Here is a 14,753-nt window from a genome sequence, read left to right as displayed (position 1 = left end):
AACTATAATTTGATAAAATATCAATTTTAAAAAATGTATCTGAAAAAAAAGTATGTGGTGAGGGGGGATCCTAACTTCATATGTAAAGGGTAACATATTCATTTTCCTTCTATGCAGTATCTTCATTTTGGCATATTTTAAAACTAACAAATTTTTAAAATAGTAATAAATTATATATTTATTACAAACTAAAAGAAATAGAATTTAGCCGAAACCGGTTTGGCTCAGTGGATAGCGCGTCGGCCTGTGGACTGAAAGGTCCCAGGTTCGATTCCGGTCGAGGGCATGTACCTGGGTTGCGGGCACATCCCCAGTGGGAGTGTGCAGGAGGCAGCTGATCGATGTTTCACTCTCATCGATGTTTCTAACTCTCTATCTCTCTCCCTTCTTCTCTGTGAAAAATCAATAAAATATATTTTTTTAAAAAAATAGAATTTATATTGCATAATTACATTTGACTTTTTACTGAATCCCATTATCTAGCACTGGTGGAAAGAGAAATGGCTATGCTTTTTCTCCTAGTCAAGTTTGTAGCCACTTGGCTACAAGAGGCCTTGCTCTAGATGTGGCTCTCCCACTGCCCTCATGGTATCCCCTTACTCATTTTCAGTCAACCCAAGTAGCCCAGGATGTGCAAAGGGGTCCATGAAAAAAAGAGCCCCATCTCAGTCTGGAAACTCATTCTAACAAAGGTAAAGAGATTCCAGACATTTTTTTTTGCTTGGAGGCCCATAATCCAAATTTGAAAAATGTGTTTACAGAAGGTTAAGAAGCACCACCCCAGTGACCCTGCTGCGTATTAAATTGAAGAGCTACAGGCTCTTTGCTTAGCCTTCCAATACCCAGGGAAAACAATGCAGTGCTCAGAGAACACTTAGAAAACTCACAATCTCTCCCTCTTAGGTCAGTGGTTCTCAACCTTCCTAATGCCTCGACCCTTTAATACAGTTCCTCATGTTGTGGTGACCCCCAACCATAAAATTATTTTCGTTGCTACTTCATAACTGTAATTTTGCTAGTTATGAATCGTAATGTAAATATCTGGTATGCAGGATGTATTTTCATTGTTACAAGTTGAACATAATTAAAGCATAGTGATTAATCACAAAAACAATATGTAATTATATATGTGTTTTCCGATGGTCTTAGGTGACCACCGTGAAAGGGTTGTTCGCTCCCCAAAGGGGTCGCGACCCACAGGTTGAGAACCGCTGTCTTAGGTCAAGTTCAACCTACTATAATGATATATGGCACCACCCAGATAATCTTTTCTCATCTAAGTGTGAATAAATAGCAACTTTGCAAACTCTTGTATCACAGGAAAGAATACTCAATTAATGAAGAAAACAAAATAATGTTGCAAATCAAACCAAACCAAAGCAGTTCCATTTTTTAGAAATTATCTACTTTGAGAAGTTGATAATTTTATTTTATATTTTAAAAATACTTTTATTGATTTCAGAGGAAGAGGTAGATAGAAACATCAATGATGAAAGAGAATCATTGATTGGCTGCCTCCTGCACGCCCACTACTGGGGATTTAGTGGGCAACCCGGGCATGTGCCCTGACTGGTATCGAACTGTGACCTCCTGGTTCATAGGCTGATGCTCACCCACTGAGCCACCTTGGCTGGACAAAAGTTCAGACAATTTTAAAGTTGTTTTCCTGTCTTCCTGTTTTCTCAGAAATGAAGAGCTTAAATAATTTTTAAAAACCAAAAAATTAAAAAAAAAATTCTCCCATTCTTCTCTAACTGTATAAATATACTGGCTTTAATATAAAATTACATGATAGAAGGGCCCATTTTTAAGGGCATTAAATTCTTCTTGTGGAAAAACAAGAAAGTGTCAGTATATCAGTGTTTAAAAAAAAGTGAGATAGAAAATCAGGCTCTTTCTAGAGAAGTTTCCCAATTGTTCAATTATAATTATTTCTTATAAGTTATCCAACTGGAATACAGGATGGCTCTGTCCTACAGCAATCTAAAATACAACCTCTTAATATACATATAGAAAATATATGTCTTAACCAATTTGGATAGAAAGCAAAATCCTGATTGTAAAATTTCTCAAATTATCATTTTTTTCCCCAAATTGGATTTGATAAGTGTGGAGGCTTCAGAGTCTCTTGAAGTGATGTTTACACCAATGATCCCTTTTGGGACCAGGATGGAGGGCTGGCATTCCATTGGAAGGATGTGAGACACCTGTTGCGACAGCAAGGAATTAATAAATAAGGAATCATACTTGCCACCTGAAGAATTCTTTAACATTTGAATAGTTAGTACAGACCAAGATGATGGCTTAATTTTCCATTTGTGGGAAAATCATGCTTTAAGTCAAAAATTTGTTTTGCAAAACCAAACCATCATATATTGTCAGAGACTGTAGAATTTATATTATGGTATCTTCTCAAAAGGATGAGAAAAAAACAGTTCTTCATAGGAGTTTTTTCTTGATCTTAAATGTCAATGATCACAAACACTTCTGGCTTCTCTTCAGTATAGACCTGCATGGCTGAGTATGTTATTGCCTTGACTTCAGTTCCCTAAAGTTGGGATTAGAGAAAAGACAAATAAGAAACAAAAGGACAATGGAATCAAAATCATTAATTCTAACAATAATTGGCAGAAAGTCAAAATTTTATTATGGAAAAGTAAAAACAATAATTATCAAATTGGTTTAATAGTATACATTGATCCAATAAAAAGAACAGTACACAGTAGATAGAGCACGGAACTGGAGTTAGGAGATGCAACTAGTCCTGGTTTGTTTCCGCCTGGATATGGAAGCTGTCTGACCTCTCTGGGCATCAGCTTTTTTTACTTATCAAATTGGTTGAATCAAACGACACAAAGTCTTCCTACTGTTTGCTCAGGGCTCCTCAAAACTCCTCCTTGCAGTCTAACCTGGGCCCTAGGAACTCGGCCTATTCTCTTCTCATCTGCCAATACTCACTCTACGTCGTAGGGTCCTTCTCTCTCCACGTTTCTGATAAATGACAACACCCTGCCCCAGGTTAGAGCCACAGGATTTGATATTCTCTTAGTTCCTTCTACAATAAGTCTTAAAAAAAAGTGGAATATTTTGGAACATTTTTTATTTATTGATTTTTGAGAGAGAAACATCAATGGTTGTTTCACTCATTTATGCATTAATTGGTTGATAGCTGTATGTGCCCTGACCAGGGACTGAACCCAAAACTGAGCTACCCGGCCAGGGCCCTCTACAATAATTCTAAATGTATTAGAGAATAGGGAACTGACATTTGCTAGCTCTATGGTACCAAAGAAATTTGAATATTTTAATGGATTTGAGTGGCACCCGAACCTCAACCTGCTTTCCCCGCCCACTCTGCCATAATCCCCTCAGGAAACAACAACCTCAATCAAATTCAACTTTCTGCCTGTAGAAGCATCCACCATGCTGAATGGTATCATCTTTAAAGTCTGTCCACAATTCTCAAAAGGCCACTTGGCACTGACCAGTAATCCTACATTTACCACTAAATTCACTTTCTCACTCTGAGGCAACTGAAATTTCACATTTTCACCTCTAGCCTCCCTCCTTCATTCTCATTCTCTCTTAACTATGCTTTCTAGAGAACACAATAGCAATCAATAAGAACTGACTCATCTTCCCCACATCATCTACCATCCAACTCCCACCAGCCTTTCCTCCTGTTATAATGGCCAATCCCTGCTCTTATTAGAAGGCCAACTCTCTTCAGTACTCTATCCCACACTCCCCCACTCCCCGCCCTTACCAACTTAAGGTCTTTGCTCTGAAATCATTCTCTCCCTCTCCAGCATGATCAATTTTCCTCAATATACTAGATCATTTCCAATGTTCTCCGCCCACAAAGCTTAAAACATCTGGCCCTTTACAGGAAAATTTCGCCTGCTCTATTCAATAGACTTAACTAATACAGAGTGAAGCCACCCAGGTTGGCAAATACAGAATCTAGAGAAGCAGAAGCAGAAAGTCCTTTAGAGAACATCTAGGCCAAAACCTTTACAGAGGAAGAAATCAAAGCTTGAAAAGGCAAAGGGACTTATTTTTTTTTTTAACCACTGAGCTCACTGACCACAATAATCAATAACAAACCTGCCCCTAGAACCTAAGTGCTGACTCTTTTTATTTTTCCGGTTAATCCTCACCTGAAGATATTTTTTCCATTGATTTTTAAAGAGTGGAAGGGAGCAAGGGGGAGGGGGGGAGAGGGAGGAGAGGGAGGAGGGGGAGGAGAGGGAGGAGGGGGAGGAGGAGGACGGGGGGGGGGGGGTATTGACATGAGAGATATAGCAATTGGTTGCCTCCCGCATGGCCCAACTGGGGCTGTGGGATCAAACTCAGGCATGTGCCCTTGACCGGGAATCGAACTCCAGACCCTTTGGTATGGGCCAACACTCTAACCCAGGGGTGGGCAAACTTTTTGACTCAAGGGCCACAATGGGTTCTTAAACTGGACCTGAGGGCCGGAACAAAAGCATGGATGGAGTGTTTGTGTGAACTAATATAAATTCAAAGTAAACATCATCACATAAAAGGGTATGGTCTTTTTTTTTTTTCTTTTTTTTTTTTTTTTAGTTTTATTCATTTCAAACGGGCCGAATCCGGCCCGTGGGCCGTAGTTTGCCCACGGCTGCTCTAACCACTAAACATCACTGGCCAGGGCACAAGTGCTAACCTTTAACCCATCAAATTAGATGTGTGAAATCAGTGTTTTAACATAATATGTCCAGATAGGTCAAAGATAGCTGAGAAAAACTTACCACTTTACACCAATTTATTAGAATTCACTGAAGTTTACTACCACATACACCAAATTTTATGGTAAGAAAGTATAAAATGTTTTAGTGGCTGGATTAAAAACATACCTGAGGATGCTTGGACAATGAGAATTCTTCCCCCCACCTTGAAAAAGGAAAATTAAAACATGATTAAAATTACCCAAACTTAATATTTGTTCTCTCTTTACATTTTTTAAAATAATCCTTACAAATATAGTTAAGATACTAGAAAGCCAAGAGATGGAAGGAGTATAAATTTCAGTTTGGTTGCTAGCAGATACAGCTACTGAGGGACTTATGTACAACAGCCATTTCAACAAAGTCGATAATTAAACTTAAAAAAAGTGCCCTAGTATAGTGTACACAGGTAGACTCTCAACAAACACTCTGTAGTTAATCCAAAATTTTCACTGTACTCAAGGCTAAAAACTAATGAAATATCACCCCCCCCCCTTGGGAAAGCAAAATAAAGATAACATATTCTATAAGACAGTCTGAATTTGGTTTGGGTTTTATAATTAAAAAAAAAAAAAAAATCCATGGTCTGTAGATAGAAGGCCCTACAAAGGTACTCTCCTAGAACTTGACTAGAAGTATTCTCTCTCCCTTCCACACTAAAGTGGCTGAAGATCCCAGTAACAGAAGCAGCAATAGTAGTAGAAAGAGTTAAGTTTTAAAACTCTGTTCAACCATTTATTAGCTAAGTACCCTGGACAAGTCTATTTCCTCACCCTAAAAAAAGGGGTATTAAGTCCAGCTGGTGTGGCTCAGTGGTTGAGCATCGACCCATGAACCAAGAGGTCATTGGTTCAATTCCCAGTCAGGGCACATGCCCAGGTTGCAGGGTAGATCCCCAAGAAGGGGTGTGCAGGAGGCAGCTGATTGATGTTTCTCTCTCATCGATGTTTCTATCCCTCTCCCTTCTTCTCTCTTTAAAATCAATAAAAACATATTTTGAAAAAGAGGAGTTAATAAAAGACTTCACTTTACAAAAAGAAACATAAAAATAAAATTCAACATGAAATGGAAAAGATAGGCTTTATATAAAAAAGATATCGAGTGACTGAAGAAACTTGGGAAACACCAAGGCAATTAAAGTGACCTAATCAAGAGTTCACAAAATCTGGAGGAAAAGAATAATTTTATAAAAGAAACTGGTTCGAATGGAGTACAGGTGTGAGGATCTGAGAAAAGACAAACCATTTTCCCATCACCAAGCTAGGCTTTATGCAAATATCTGTGCCAACTAGCAATTATATACTTTTTATGCTAAAAATCAACAAATTGGCCTGGCCAGTGTGGCTCAGTGATTGAGTGCCAATCCATGAACCAGGTTCGGTTCCTGGGCAGGGCATATGCCCGGGTTGAGGCTCGATCCCCATTAGGGGCTGTGCAGGAGGCAGCCGATCAATGCCTCTCTGTCATCCTTGATGTTTCTATCCCTCTCTCCCTCTCCATTTCTCTCTCTGAAATCAATTTAAAAAATAATAAAATAATTATAAAGGCCATGTGCAGGGGATTAAAGTTTTTTAAAAAATCAACAAATTGGGCCCAGCCAAAGTGCTCAGGTGGTTGAGCATTGTCCTATGCATTGAAAGGTTGCTGGTTCGATGCTCAGTCAGGGCACAGACCTGGTTTGGGGGTTTGATTCTTGGTTGGGGAGTGTACAGAAGGCGATGGATGTTTCTCTCTCACGTTGCTGTTTCTCTCTCTCTCTCTCTCCCTCCTCCCCTACCTCTCTCTAAGCATGTCCTTGGATGAGGATTAAAAAAAAAAAATCAACAAATTGGGAATCAGGCTTAACAACTCCAATCAAGTTTGTTCTGACAAGTTTCGGCCTCCGAAGTTCTCCCTCCTAAGTCTCTAACAAAGCTTAACTAATTGAAAAGCCTGTACCTCCTGGGATGCAACTGGTCCTCTGACTTTTCTATCTGTTAAGTTCAGTGAAGAATATAACTTAACATCTTTCATGACCTGCTAGCTAAATTTTCAGACTTACCCAATTGACCGTAACTTGAAATTTACTTGATCAAGACTAAGTACTTTTACTTCCTAAAGAGAAAAAAAAATTATTTTAATGTTTTAAAATGATCATTACAGACCATCTGCCAAACATACTTCTAAGTTATCACCTCTTCTAGATAAAACAGCATACAACTTCTATGATGCAAAGAAAATTAAAACGTTAATATAGAATGATAAACTAAATATATTTCACAGAGATAATGTTTTATTCTTACATATTCAAGGGAGGCATTCTTGAAAATGTACAATCTAAAAACTTGAGTCAAAAGAATTCTTCTGTAAGATAGAGGATGACATAAGATTTCAATCACTTTCAGTCTATTTTTTTCAACTTTATTGAGGTATAATTGAAGCACTCTTAGCCTATTTTTATGTAATACTGTAGGCATCTGAACTCTGTAAAACGAATGACCCAGTTGGAAGGGTATACATAGTGAAGCTGGTAAGGGAGAGAATGAAGGGATTATGGAAGCAAGGAGGGGCCATGTGCACTAGATAATGACGATGCTGGAGAGGTGTTCCCTTCTAGAGATTGATGGCTACAAGCAATTTCAATGTGGCCTTTCCTTTTTCAAATTAAGGAAAACTAAAAGCACCAATTTTTAAACTTAAGCCAACATGGCAGAGCTACTAAATTTCAAATGGGGCAAAAAGAACATATAAATGGACATAAATATAGCTCAAACTTGGGAAACATAAAAAGTGTCAATAAAGATAGTAGGTACATTCTTATCACACAATCCTGATTAGTGACATATATAGTAAGAGATCAGCCCAGCTGGTGTGACTCAGTGGTTGAGTAACGACCCATGAACCAAGAGGTAACTGGTTCAATTCCTAGTCAGGCATATGCTTGCACTGTGGGTGTGATCCCCAGTAGGGGTTGTGTAGGAGGCAGCCAATCGATGTTTTCTACCTCTTTCTCTCTCTCTCAAAAATCAATAAAAACATTTATAAATAAATACATACAAATGGCATATACATAGGCAAACTCAGGTTAACCAAGAAGAGCCTATGGCCATTATAATCTCTGCAAATCAATATCATCAATACATATTTGTATGGCATGGTTTTACATCACATGTCCTACTTTAAATCACTTGTTCCATTTTAAAATATGAACTAAGAACCCATTTGCTCAGTTAAAAATGAAAACTCCTTGCTTACCCGGGGTATGAAGAACTCATCAGCACTGAACTTATAAAGCCACTCATCCAAAAAGTGAAACAGAAGAGACTGCAAATCATCTCCTACACAGAATCAAAGAGAAACATAATAATAGGATGCTTAATAATTCTCATCTCCAATAACTTGTTCAAATTTAAAAGTGATGAATTTTTTAGGCAAATTGAGAGAGGAAGAACAGGCTCATAATCAATTTGTTGTTCTTAGTGTGAAAATATTCTGAAATTATGTAGAATACTGCACACTTGTATAACAATTTCTTCCTTGTAAATAAACTGGTTACCTTGTGTTTCTACTTCTATTGCTTGGAGGGGCTCCACCGTGTCAGTATCTGTCATGTAACCAAACATGGCCATTGCACACTGCTCGAAAGCTTCCTCCAGAGTATCTCCCCATGCATGTAACCTAAAGAAATACATTCATGCCCTGAGTAATATAATCCACTGCAAGAAACAAAACCTGACAGCAAAGTCAAAATAAAATCAATATGAATAATACAAAACCAAAGGCCTCAAATGAACTTAATAGCACTGAAACTGGATGCTAGTAAACCACCATTTTCACTTTCAAAAGTAACCAAGAGAAAAATTATAACTGGGGACAAGGTGAAAACATCAGCCTTCTTGCTCTGGCAGGTTGTACGGTGGTTAGAGCGTCGAGCATCAACCTGCAGACTGAAAGGTCTCGGGTCAAGGGCATGTACTGGGTTGCAGATTCTCCAGCCCCAGTAAGGGCACATCCCTCCCTCTCCCCCCTCCCTCCCACTTTCTCTAGAAATCAATAGAAAAAATATCCGTGGATGAGGATTAAAAACAAAACATCAGCTTTCTTATTTAAGCACATGGTTTCAAAAGCATAAACTCCAGCTATACTCACTGGACATCTGCTGTATGATCCAAATCTGAGGAAGAGAATGAAAAACACTTGTAAGTAACTAAACTTTACCTGCTAATCACAAGAAAAGAACTCTAATTCATTATTAAGAACATCAACCTCGAAGAGAGAAAATGTGGGCAGATCATACCTTTTGCTATCCATTTACACAAAAGTTAATTGCTTTAATAAGGGTTATTTTTTTTAAAATATATCTTTATTGATTTCAGAGAGGAAGGAAGAAGGAAAGAGAGAGAAACATCAATGATGAGACAGAATCATGGATTGGCTGCCTCCTGCATGCCCCCTACTGGGGATCAAGCCCACAACCCGGGCATGTGCCCTTGACCAGAATCAAACCTGGGACCCTTCAGTCCGCAGGCTGATGCTCCATCCAATGAGCCAAACCAGCCAGGGCAAGGGGTTATTTTTTAAATTTCTTCTAAGCATTTACAGTTGTTATTCTGTTAATATGAATTAAATAAATAGCTAAAGAACTAATAGCAAGCTCCCACTGGATCTGTTGTCTCAACATTTCAGTCTATTCTTCATTCATATTATGACTTCCATCAATTCTTCCCACTTAGGATCACAAATATATGGGGTAGGAGAAGTCTTGGAGATCATTTAATGTATAATTCCTTCACTACAAGAAAACCTCCAAAATCTAGAGGTTGCGTGACTTTTTCAGGACTACACTGTTGATTAGAGGTAGAGTTGGGACTAGAATTGAGATTTTCTGACTTCCAATTTAGTGCTGCTTAAACCATAACACCATCTTCCAGTGGCACTCAAGGTTCAAACTCATCTCTAATTCACTCAGAAACATTACTGAGGACTTAATATGTTTCAGGCACCAAGGAGCTCATGACCAGCAAAGATGACAAGTTAAAAGAAAATGACTAGTATTAACCCTAGAGAAATGAAGCATGTATTCACAAAACAACATGAGAATATTCACAGCAATTTTATTCCCCCAAATTAAAAACCCAATGTCTGTCAAGAGAACAAATAAAACGGAGGAATACAATGCAGTTCTACTCGGCAATAAAAAAGTGTGGCCATAGCCGGTTTGGCTTAGCCTTAGTGGATAGTGTTGGCCCTCGGACTGCAGGGTCCTGGGTTCGATTCCAGTCAAGGGCAGGTACCTTGGTTGCAGCTTTCCCGGCCCTGGATGGATGCGTGCAGGAGGCAACCAATCAATGTGTCTCTCACATCAATGTTTCTCCCTGTCTCCCTTCTCCCTTCAAATCAATGGAAAAATATCCTTGGGTGAGGATTAAAAACAACAACAACAAAAAGTGTGAACTACTAATACTATATTAACAGGAACCTCAAAAATGTTAAGTAAAAACTGCAGAACTCTCAGCACCTAACAACTCCATTTACACTCTGCACTAAGAGACCTGGCCAAACTTGAGTATGGCTTCTAGCAGCATAAAGTCACCCAACTTCCTAGAATTATACACTTTACCCCTACCCATACCCCCATTACAATGTCTACTTGAGAGGAAAGACGGTCTGAAGAATTTACTGTTTGTTCTAGCCAACACCTGACTATAGGCCCTTGAACTCTGTTGCTTAGAGCATTTACTAAAATGAGCTTACGTTATGAATATTTATCTTTTAAAGCTCAGACATGTCTTTCTCAAGGACTCCAGAGTCATTCCTTTGAAATGTAATCACCAAGAAGGGCTCTGTCTCTGTGGGAGGACAGAATCCTAACTTTGACAACTGCCAGCAAGCGAACCCTGCTGGCCTAATCGAGTTTACACTAACCCAACCTTTTGTCATTTTTCACTTCTCAGTCTACTCAGCTCTCCCCCCTTTCTCTTCCCTCATTCTCCCTTTAAAAGGCCCAATCAGCTCTGCACAAATCAGAATGGAGCTCAGCTCTTTCTCCTACTGCCAGTAGTTACTAAATAATATCCATTCATCACTTTAACGTCCGGCTTTGTTTATCTTTAATACTGAGTGAATAAGCCAGACATAAAGACTCTATACTGAGATTCCACTTATATGAGATGCTAAAACAGGCAATATTAAGCTACGATGACAGATATCAGAACAGTGTCTACATCAAGGTGTGGAAGGGCCTAGGGTACTCACTGGAAAGAAGCAAAAGGGAACTTTCTAGAGTGATGGAAATGTTCTAGAACTTGATTGGGGTGTTGGTTACACAGTGTATCTGAATATCAAAACTCAATGGGCTTTATTTTACTTAAGAGCTCAGCATTTTTACCATATGTAAAGTATACCTCAATTAAAAAAACACACAGTTTTTTAAACAGATAGATTGCTATAGGGCAGTGTTTCTCAAATTTTTTGGTCTCAGGACCCTTTACTCTCTTAAAAATTATTGAGGACCTCAAAAAGCTTTTGATTATGAGTTGTACCTGGCAATATTGACCCCACTAGAAATTTTAACTGAAGAAAAATTTTAAATACTTAAAAAAAACAGCAGACAAATCTGGAAGCTGAGAGCACAGAGTGAAGGTCATTACGTGGAGCAAACAGGTGACGTTCGGGAATGTGGCCACAGAATTCACTAAGGAGTAGTGAGAATGCCGGCACCAGCTCAGAGGGACTTGCACAGGTATTTGATGTTGGAAAATCACATTCCTGCTCTCCCTGGATGAGGAGCTCCTAGGCACAGAGTCCAAGAACCATTCCAACTCACATCCCCCTAAGTGGCATTATCAGAAACAGAACCTGTTTTCTAGCTGCAAAGACAAGCCTCTTAACCATGATGCTATATGAAGAAAGGTATTCAGTTTCATACTTAAGTCCTCAACATCTGGACTTATTGTTGCTGATGTCCTTTGCCATTTTAAATGGTTTTATCCTAATAATTGTGACTGTGGCAATTCATAATTATGTCTATAAATTTACTTTATATGCCAATATTACCTATGACTAAATACTTAAGAGATGCAAATAAGATGAAAATGCACTGACTACGATACAATTATGTAAGAAAGATTATCCAAGACTAAGTGTTGCGTTTATAGGGGCCAGAATGGCTCAATATTCTGATGTTCACAGAAGATGCATTTATCCTCACCCCAGGAACAAGTGTACAATAGTAGTAACCACTGAAATCTTTGTACCATAATATGGTGGACTAATCTATGAGTTTTGAATTATATACAAGAGATAAAACACTGTAAGCTAGAGGCCAAATTATTGATTATCCTATATAATAAAAGGCTAATATTCAAATTGTCCCCTCGACTGGGAGTTCAACTGGGAGTTCGACGGGGGGGGGGGGGGGGGGGGAAGGCCCTCCCCCTGGTCGCCCCTCCATTGCCCCCCACCCCGATGGGGGGTAGAGCCGAGGCCCCTTCTCCCCTACCCCCCTGCCAGCCTGGCCCAATCGGCCTGAGAGGGCCAGCCGGACCCCACTCAGGCCTCTAGTATATGATATAGTTGATTAACAATGAAGGATTACATGACAAAAAAATAAAAAAACAGGTGTATTCTATTTAACATAAATTGCATATTTTATGAAAAATAAAACTGTTTTCAAAATACTTAGTGAGAAAAGTATCACTATTTTGCATTTTTGCAAATATTTTTATTTATTTATTTTTAATATATTTTATTGATTTTTTACAGAGAGGAAGGGAGAGAGAGAGTTAGAAACATGGATGAGAGAGAAACATCAATCAGCTGCCTCCTGCACATCTCCTACTGGGGATGTGCCCGCAACGCAGGTACATGCCCTTGACCGGAATCGAACCTGGGACCTTTCAGTCCGCAGGCCGAAGCTCCATCCACTGAGCCAAACCAGTTTCGGCTGCAAATATTTTTAATGACTGACTTTCAATGTATTGATTTAGGTGGAGAACACAAAATCCAACCTCACAAATATGCAGGAATAAAAGGAGGAATATTTAATAGCTTTTCAAAAACTCTATGTAGTCTTCCTTGATGTTACATCAAAACTAGAAAAGGCCCAGCCTGTGTGGCTCAGTGGTTGAGCCTCCACCCATGAATCAGGAGGTCACAGTTCAATTGTGGGTCAGGGCAGGTGCCTGGGTTGCGGGATACCCTGAAGGGGCTGTGCAGGAGGAAGCCCGCTGTTGATTCTCACCTTGATGTTTCTCTCTCTCCCTTCCTCTCTCTGAAATCAATACAAAAATATTAAAAAATAAACTAGAAACGTGGTAGTCTTTTAGAGGTTGGTTTACAATGTCAAATCTGAGGCTATAACAATGAACTCTTACTCTGTCTTGTGCGTTAATAAAGTCTGTAGCTACTGGGAAACTGTCCCGATCATGATGGCAGATACAAGTTTTCCCAAAATTTTAATTGCACTTGGAAGCTTGAATTTTACCATTGCCAACAAACACTGTGTAATTTTCCTTGATGGAATGAATCACTTTATTTTCAAAGAAAACATCTGCCCAAATACTCATGTCTGAATAACAATGGTATTGATGGGGGAAATAAGACATTTTTGGGGGCTAGCAACCTGAATCTGTGCCAGTACCTTAATGCACATTCTTGACAGCCTATACTGAAGTCACTGCCCCTTTTCCACAGTCTGGTCTAGCAAGACCTGTTTTCCTACTTACCCCCAATGCACAAAGGGGGGCCATAAACAGGGACTGTAACAGCTTGGCTACAGGGGAGGCCACCCACACCACCTAACTCCCCCATTCTGACTGACTCGGGGGGCTGTGCAAGCCCGCCACAGAAGCCTGGCGGTTAGGAAACAAAGAAGCCGAAGGGCATGCAGAGGAAGCTTCCTCCACACTGGCTTACCCGGGGTTTGGAGGACTGACCCCGAGTCACCGCCCTAGTACATGTGAGACATCGGAGAAGACGTGGGTTTATCCCGGACCTCCAAGTCCTCCCGTGTGCTTTTCGGTCGCCTGGTAAGTTCTGTAGCAGTATGTCTTTCAGTCACACTCTTTTGAGAAAAAATGTTGTTCTGTGAAAAAAAAAAGTTCTCTGACCCGGCCACCCTCTACCCCACTGTTGGGAGATACAAGGGGGCGACACAGCCACGCAAACGCTTGAAACTACGGTCATCTTTAGAATACACTAGAATCCCCACAAGACAGATGTGATGAGGCGTTCGCAGAGGAAGTTCAGGAGACTGTAAAAGTGGGAGCCCGGGTTCCCCGACTCTCAGACTCCGCGAACAAGCACAAATGAGACGACAACACAGGCGACAGGGGATCGGTCCTGAGGCGGAAGTGGTAAGCGAGCCAGAGGCAGGAGAGCAGGTGGAAGAAGCGAGCCTCATACTCACACTCGTACTTCCGATTGACTGGAGGATACTTGGCCTTGGTCGCCTTCTGCTTCGCATTCAAATTGTAGTCCCGAATATCTTCCTCTTCCTGCGCCATGACTGCCGCCTCGGACATTCCACTTCCGCCTTTCATCAGCCGGACTTCGGTCCTGATTTATAACTTCCGCTCTAGACTCCGCCCCTTTGGCACGCACTCTTAAAGCACCAGGACTTCTCAGGGACTTGCTTTATCCTAAGGTTTCCGATTTAGGCCTCGTCCTTCGGAGCACATCTTTCAAAAAGTCAAGGCCCCGTTTTCTGGGCTTGCGCCATTCATGGTTCTAAGAACTAAGGAAACAGCTAAAGTGGAGGACCTGCGGAGTAAGGGACCCTTGAATTAGACACTGCTAGGTCTCAGTGATAGAAGCCTTTTATTGCTACCGCGGTTGATAACTACTAGACCGGAAAGAACCCGAGGTTTCTCATCTGAGTACTTTGAAGGGGTCGTTAGCTTAACAGCCTTCAAGAAAATGGCTGCCCCCGGGAGAGTGCGGACTGAACCGCTCACGTGACCCTGACGGGACGGGGGGAGGGGGAGCGCACTCCCACCAGCCCTGCGCGCGCGCAATCGAAGG

At 40.4% G+C, this 14,753-nt stretch overlaps 1 protein-coding gene across 3 annotated transcripts; it reads right to left on the bottom strand.

The window, feature by feature from the left end:
• Window positions 1-1,743: 1,743 nt before the first annotated feature.
• Window positions 1,744-14,639, bottom strand: ZBTB8OS (zinc finger and BTB domain containing 8 opposite strand). 3 transcript variants are annotated; one of them, XM_059690347.1, is made up of 7 exons: window positions 14,140-14,633; window positions 8,880-8,904; window positions 8,287-8,408; window positions 7,986-8,068; window positions 6,793-6,845; window positions 4,881-4,917; window positions 1,744-2,548 (listed from the first exon to the last, which is right to left on the bottom strand). In XM_059690347.1, exons 1-7 carry the CDS (start codon window positions 14,270-14,272, stop codon window positions 2,462-2,464), a joined length of 540 nt encoding a protein of 179 aa, XP_059546330.1. In that variant the 5' UTR covers window positions 14,273-14,633; the 3' UTR covers window positions 1,744-2,461. The 3 variants fall into 3 exon arrangements, with proteins under 3 accessions (XP_059546330.1, XP_059546332.1, XP_059546331.1); XM_059690349.1 differs by lacking the exon at window positions 6,793-6,845 and having other exon boundaries at window positions 14,140-14,637; XM_059690348.1 differs by lacking the exons at window positions 4,881-4,917; window positions 6,793-6,845 and having other exon boundaries at window positions 14,140-14,639.
• Window positions 14,640-14,753: the final 114 nt, after the last annotated feature.

This window comes from Myotis daubentonii, chromosome 3 (assembly GCF_963259705.1).
Source record: "Myotis daubentonii chromosome 3, mMyoDau2.1, whole genome shotgun sequence".
Taxonomy (NCBI): Eukaryota; Metazoa; Chordata; class Mammalia; order Chiroptera; family Vespertilionidae; genus Myotis; species Myotis daubentonii.
The sequence above is the reverse complement of the archived record's forward strand: the minus strand, read 5'-3'. Positions and strand labels throughout refer to the sequence as shown.

Bases quoted from the DNA above. Each gene is read 5' to 3' on its own strand.
- ZBTB8OS (XM_059690347.1), bottom strand. From the start codon at position 14,272: ATGAAAGGCGGAAGTGGAATGTCCGAGGCGGCAGTCATGGCGCAGGAA. The intron at 8,905-14,139 runs GTGAGTATGAGG...TCTCTTCCTCAG, and splicing joins AGTCAATCGGAAGTACGAGT to ATTTGGATCATACAGCAGAT. The intron at 8,409-8,879 runs GTGAGTATAGCT...GTATTTCTTTAG, and splicing joins GATCATACAGCAGATGTCCA to GTTACATGCATGGGGAGATA.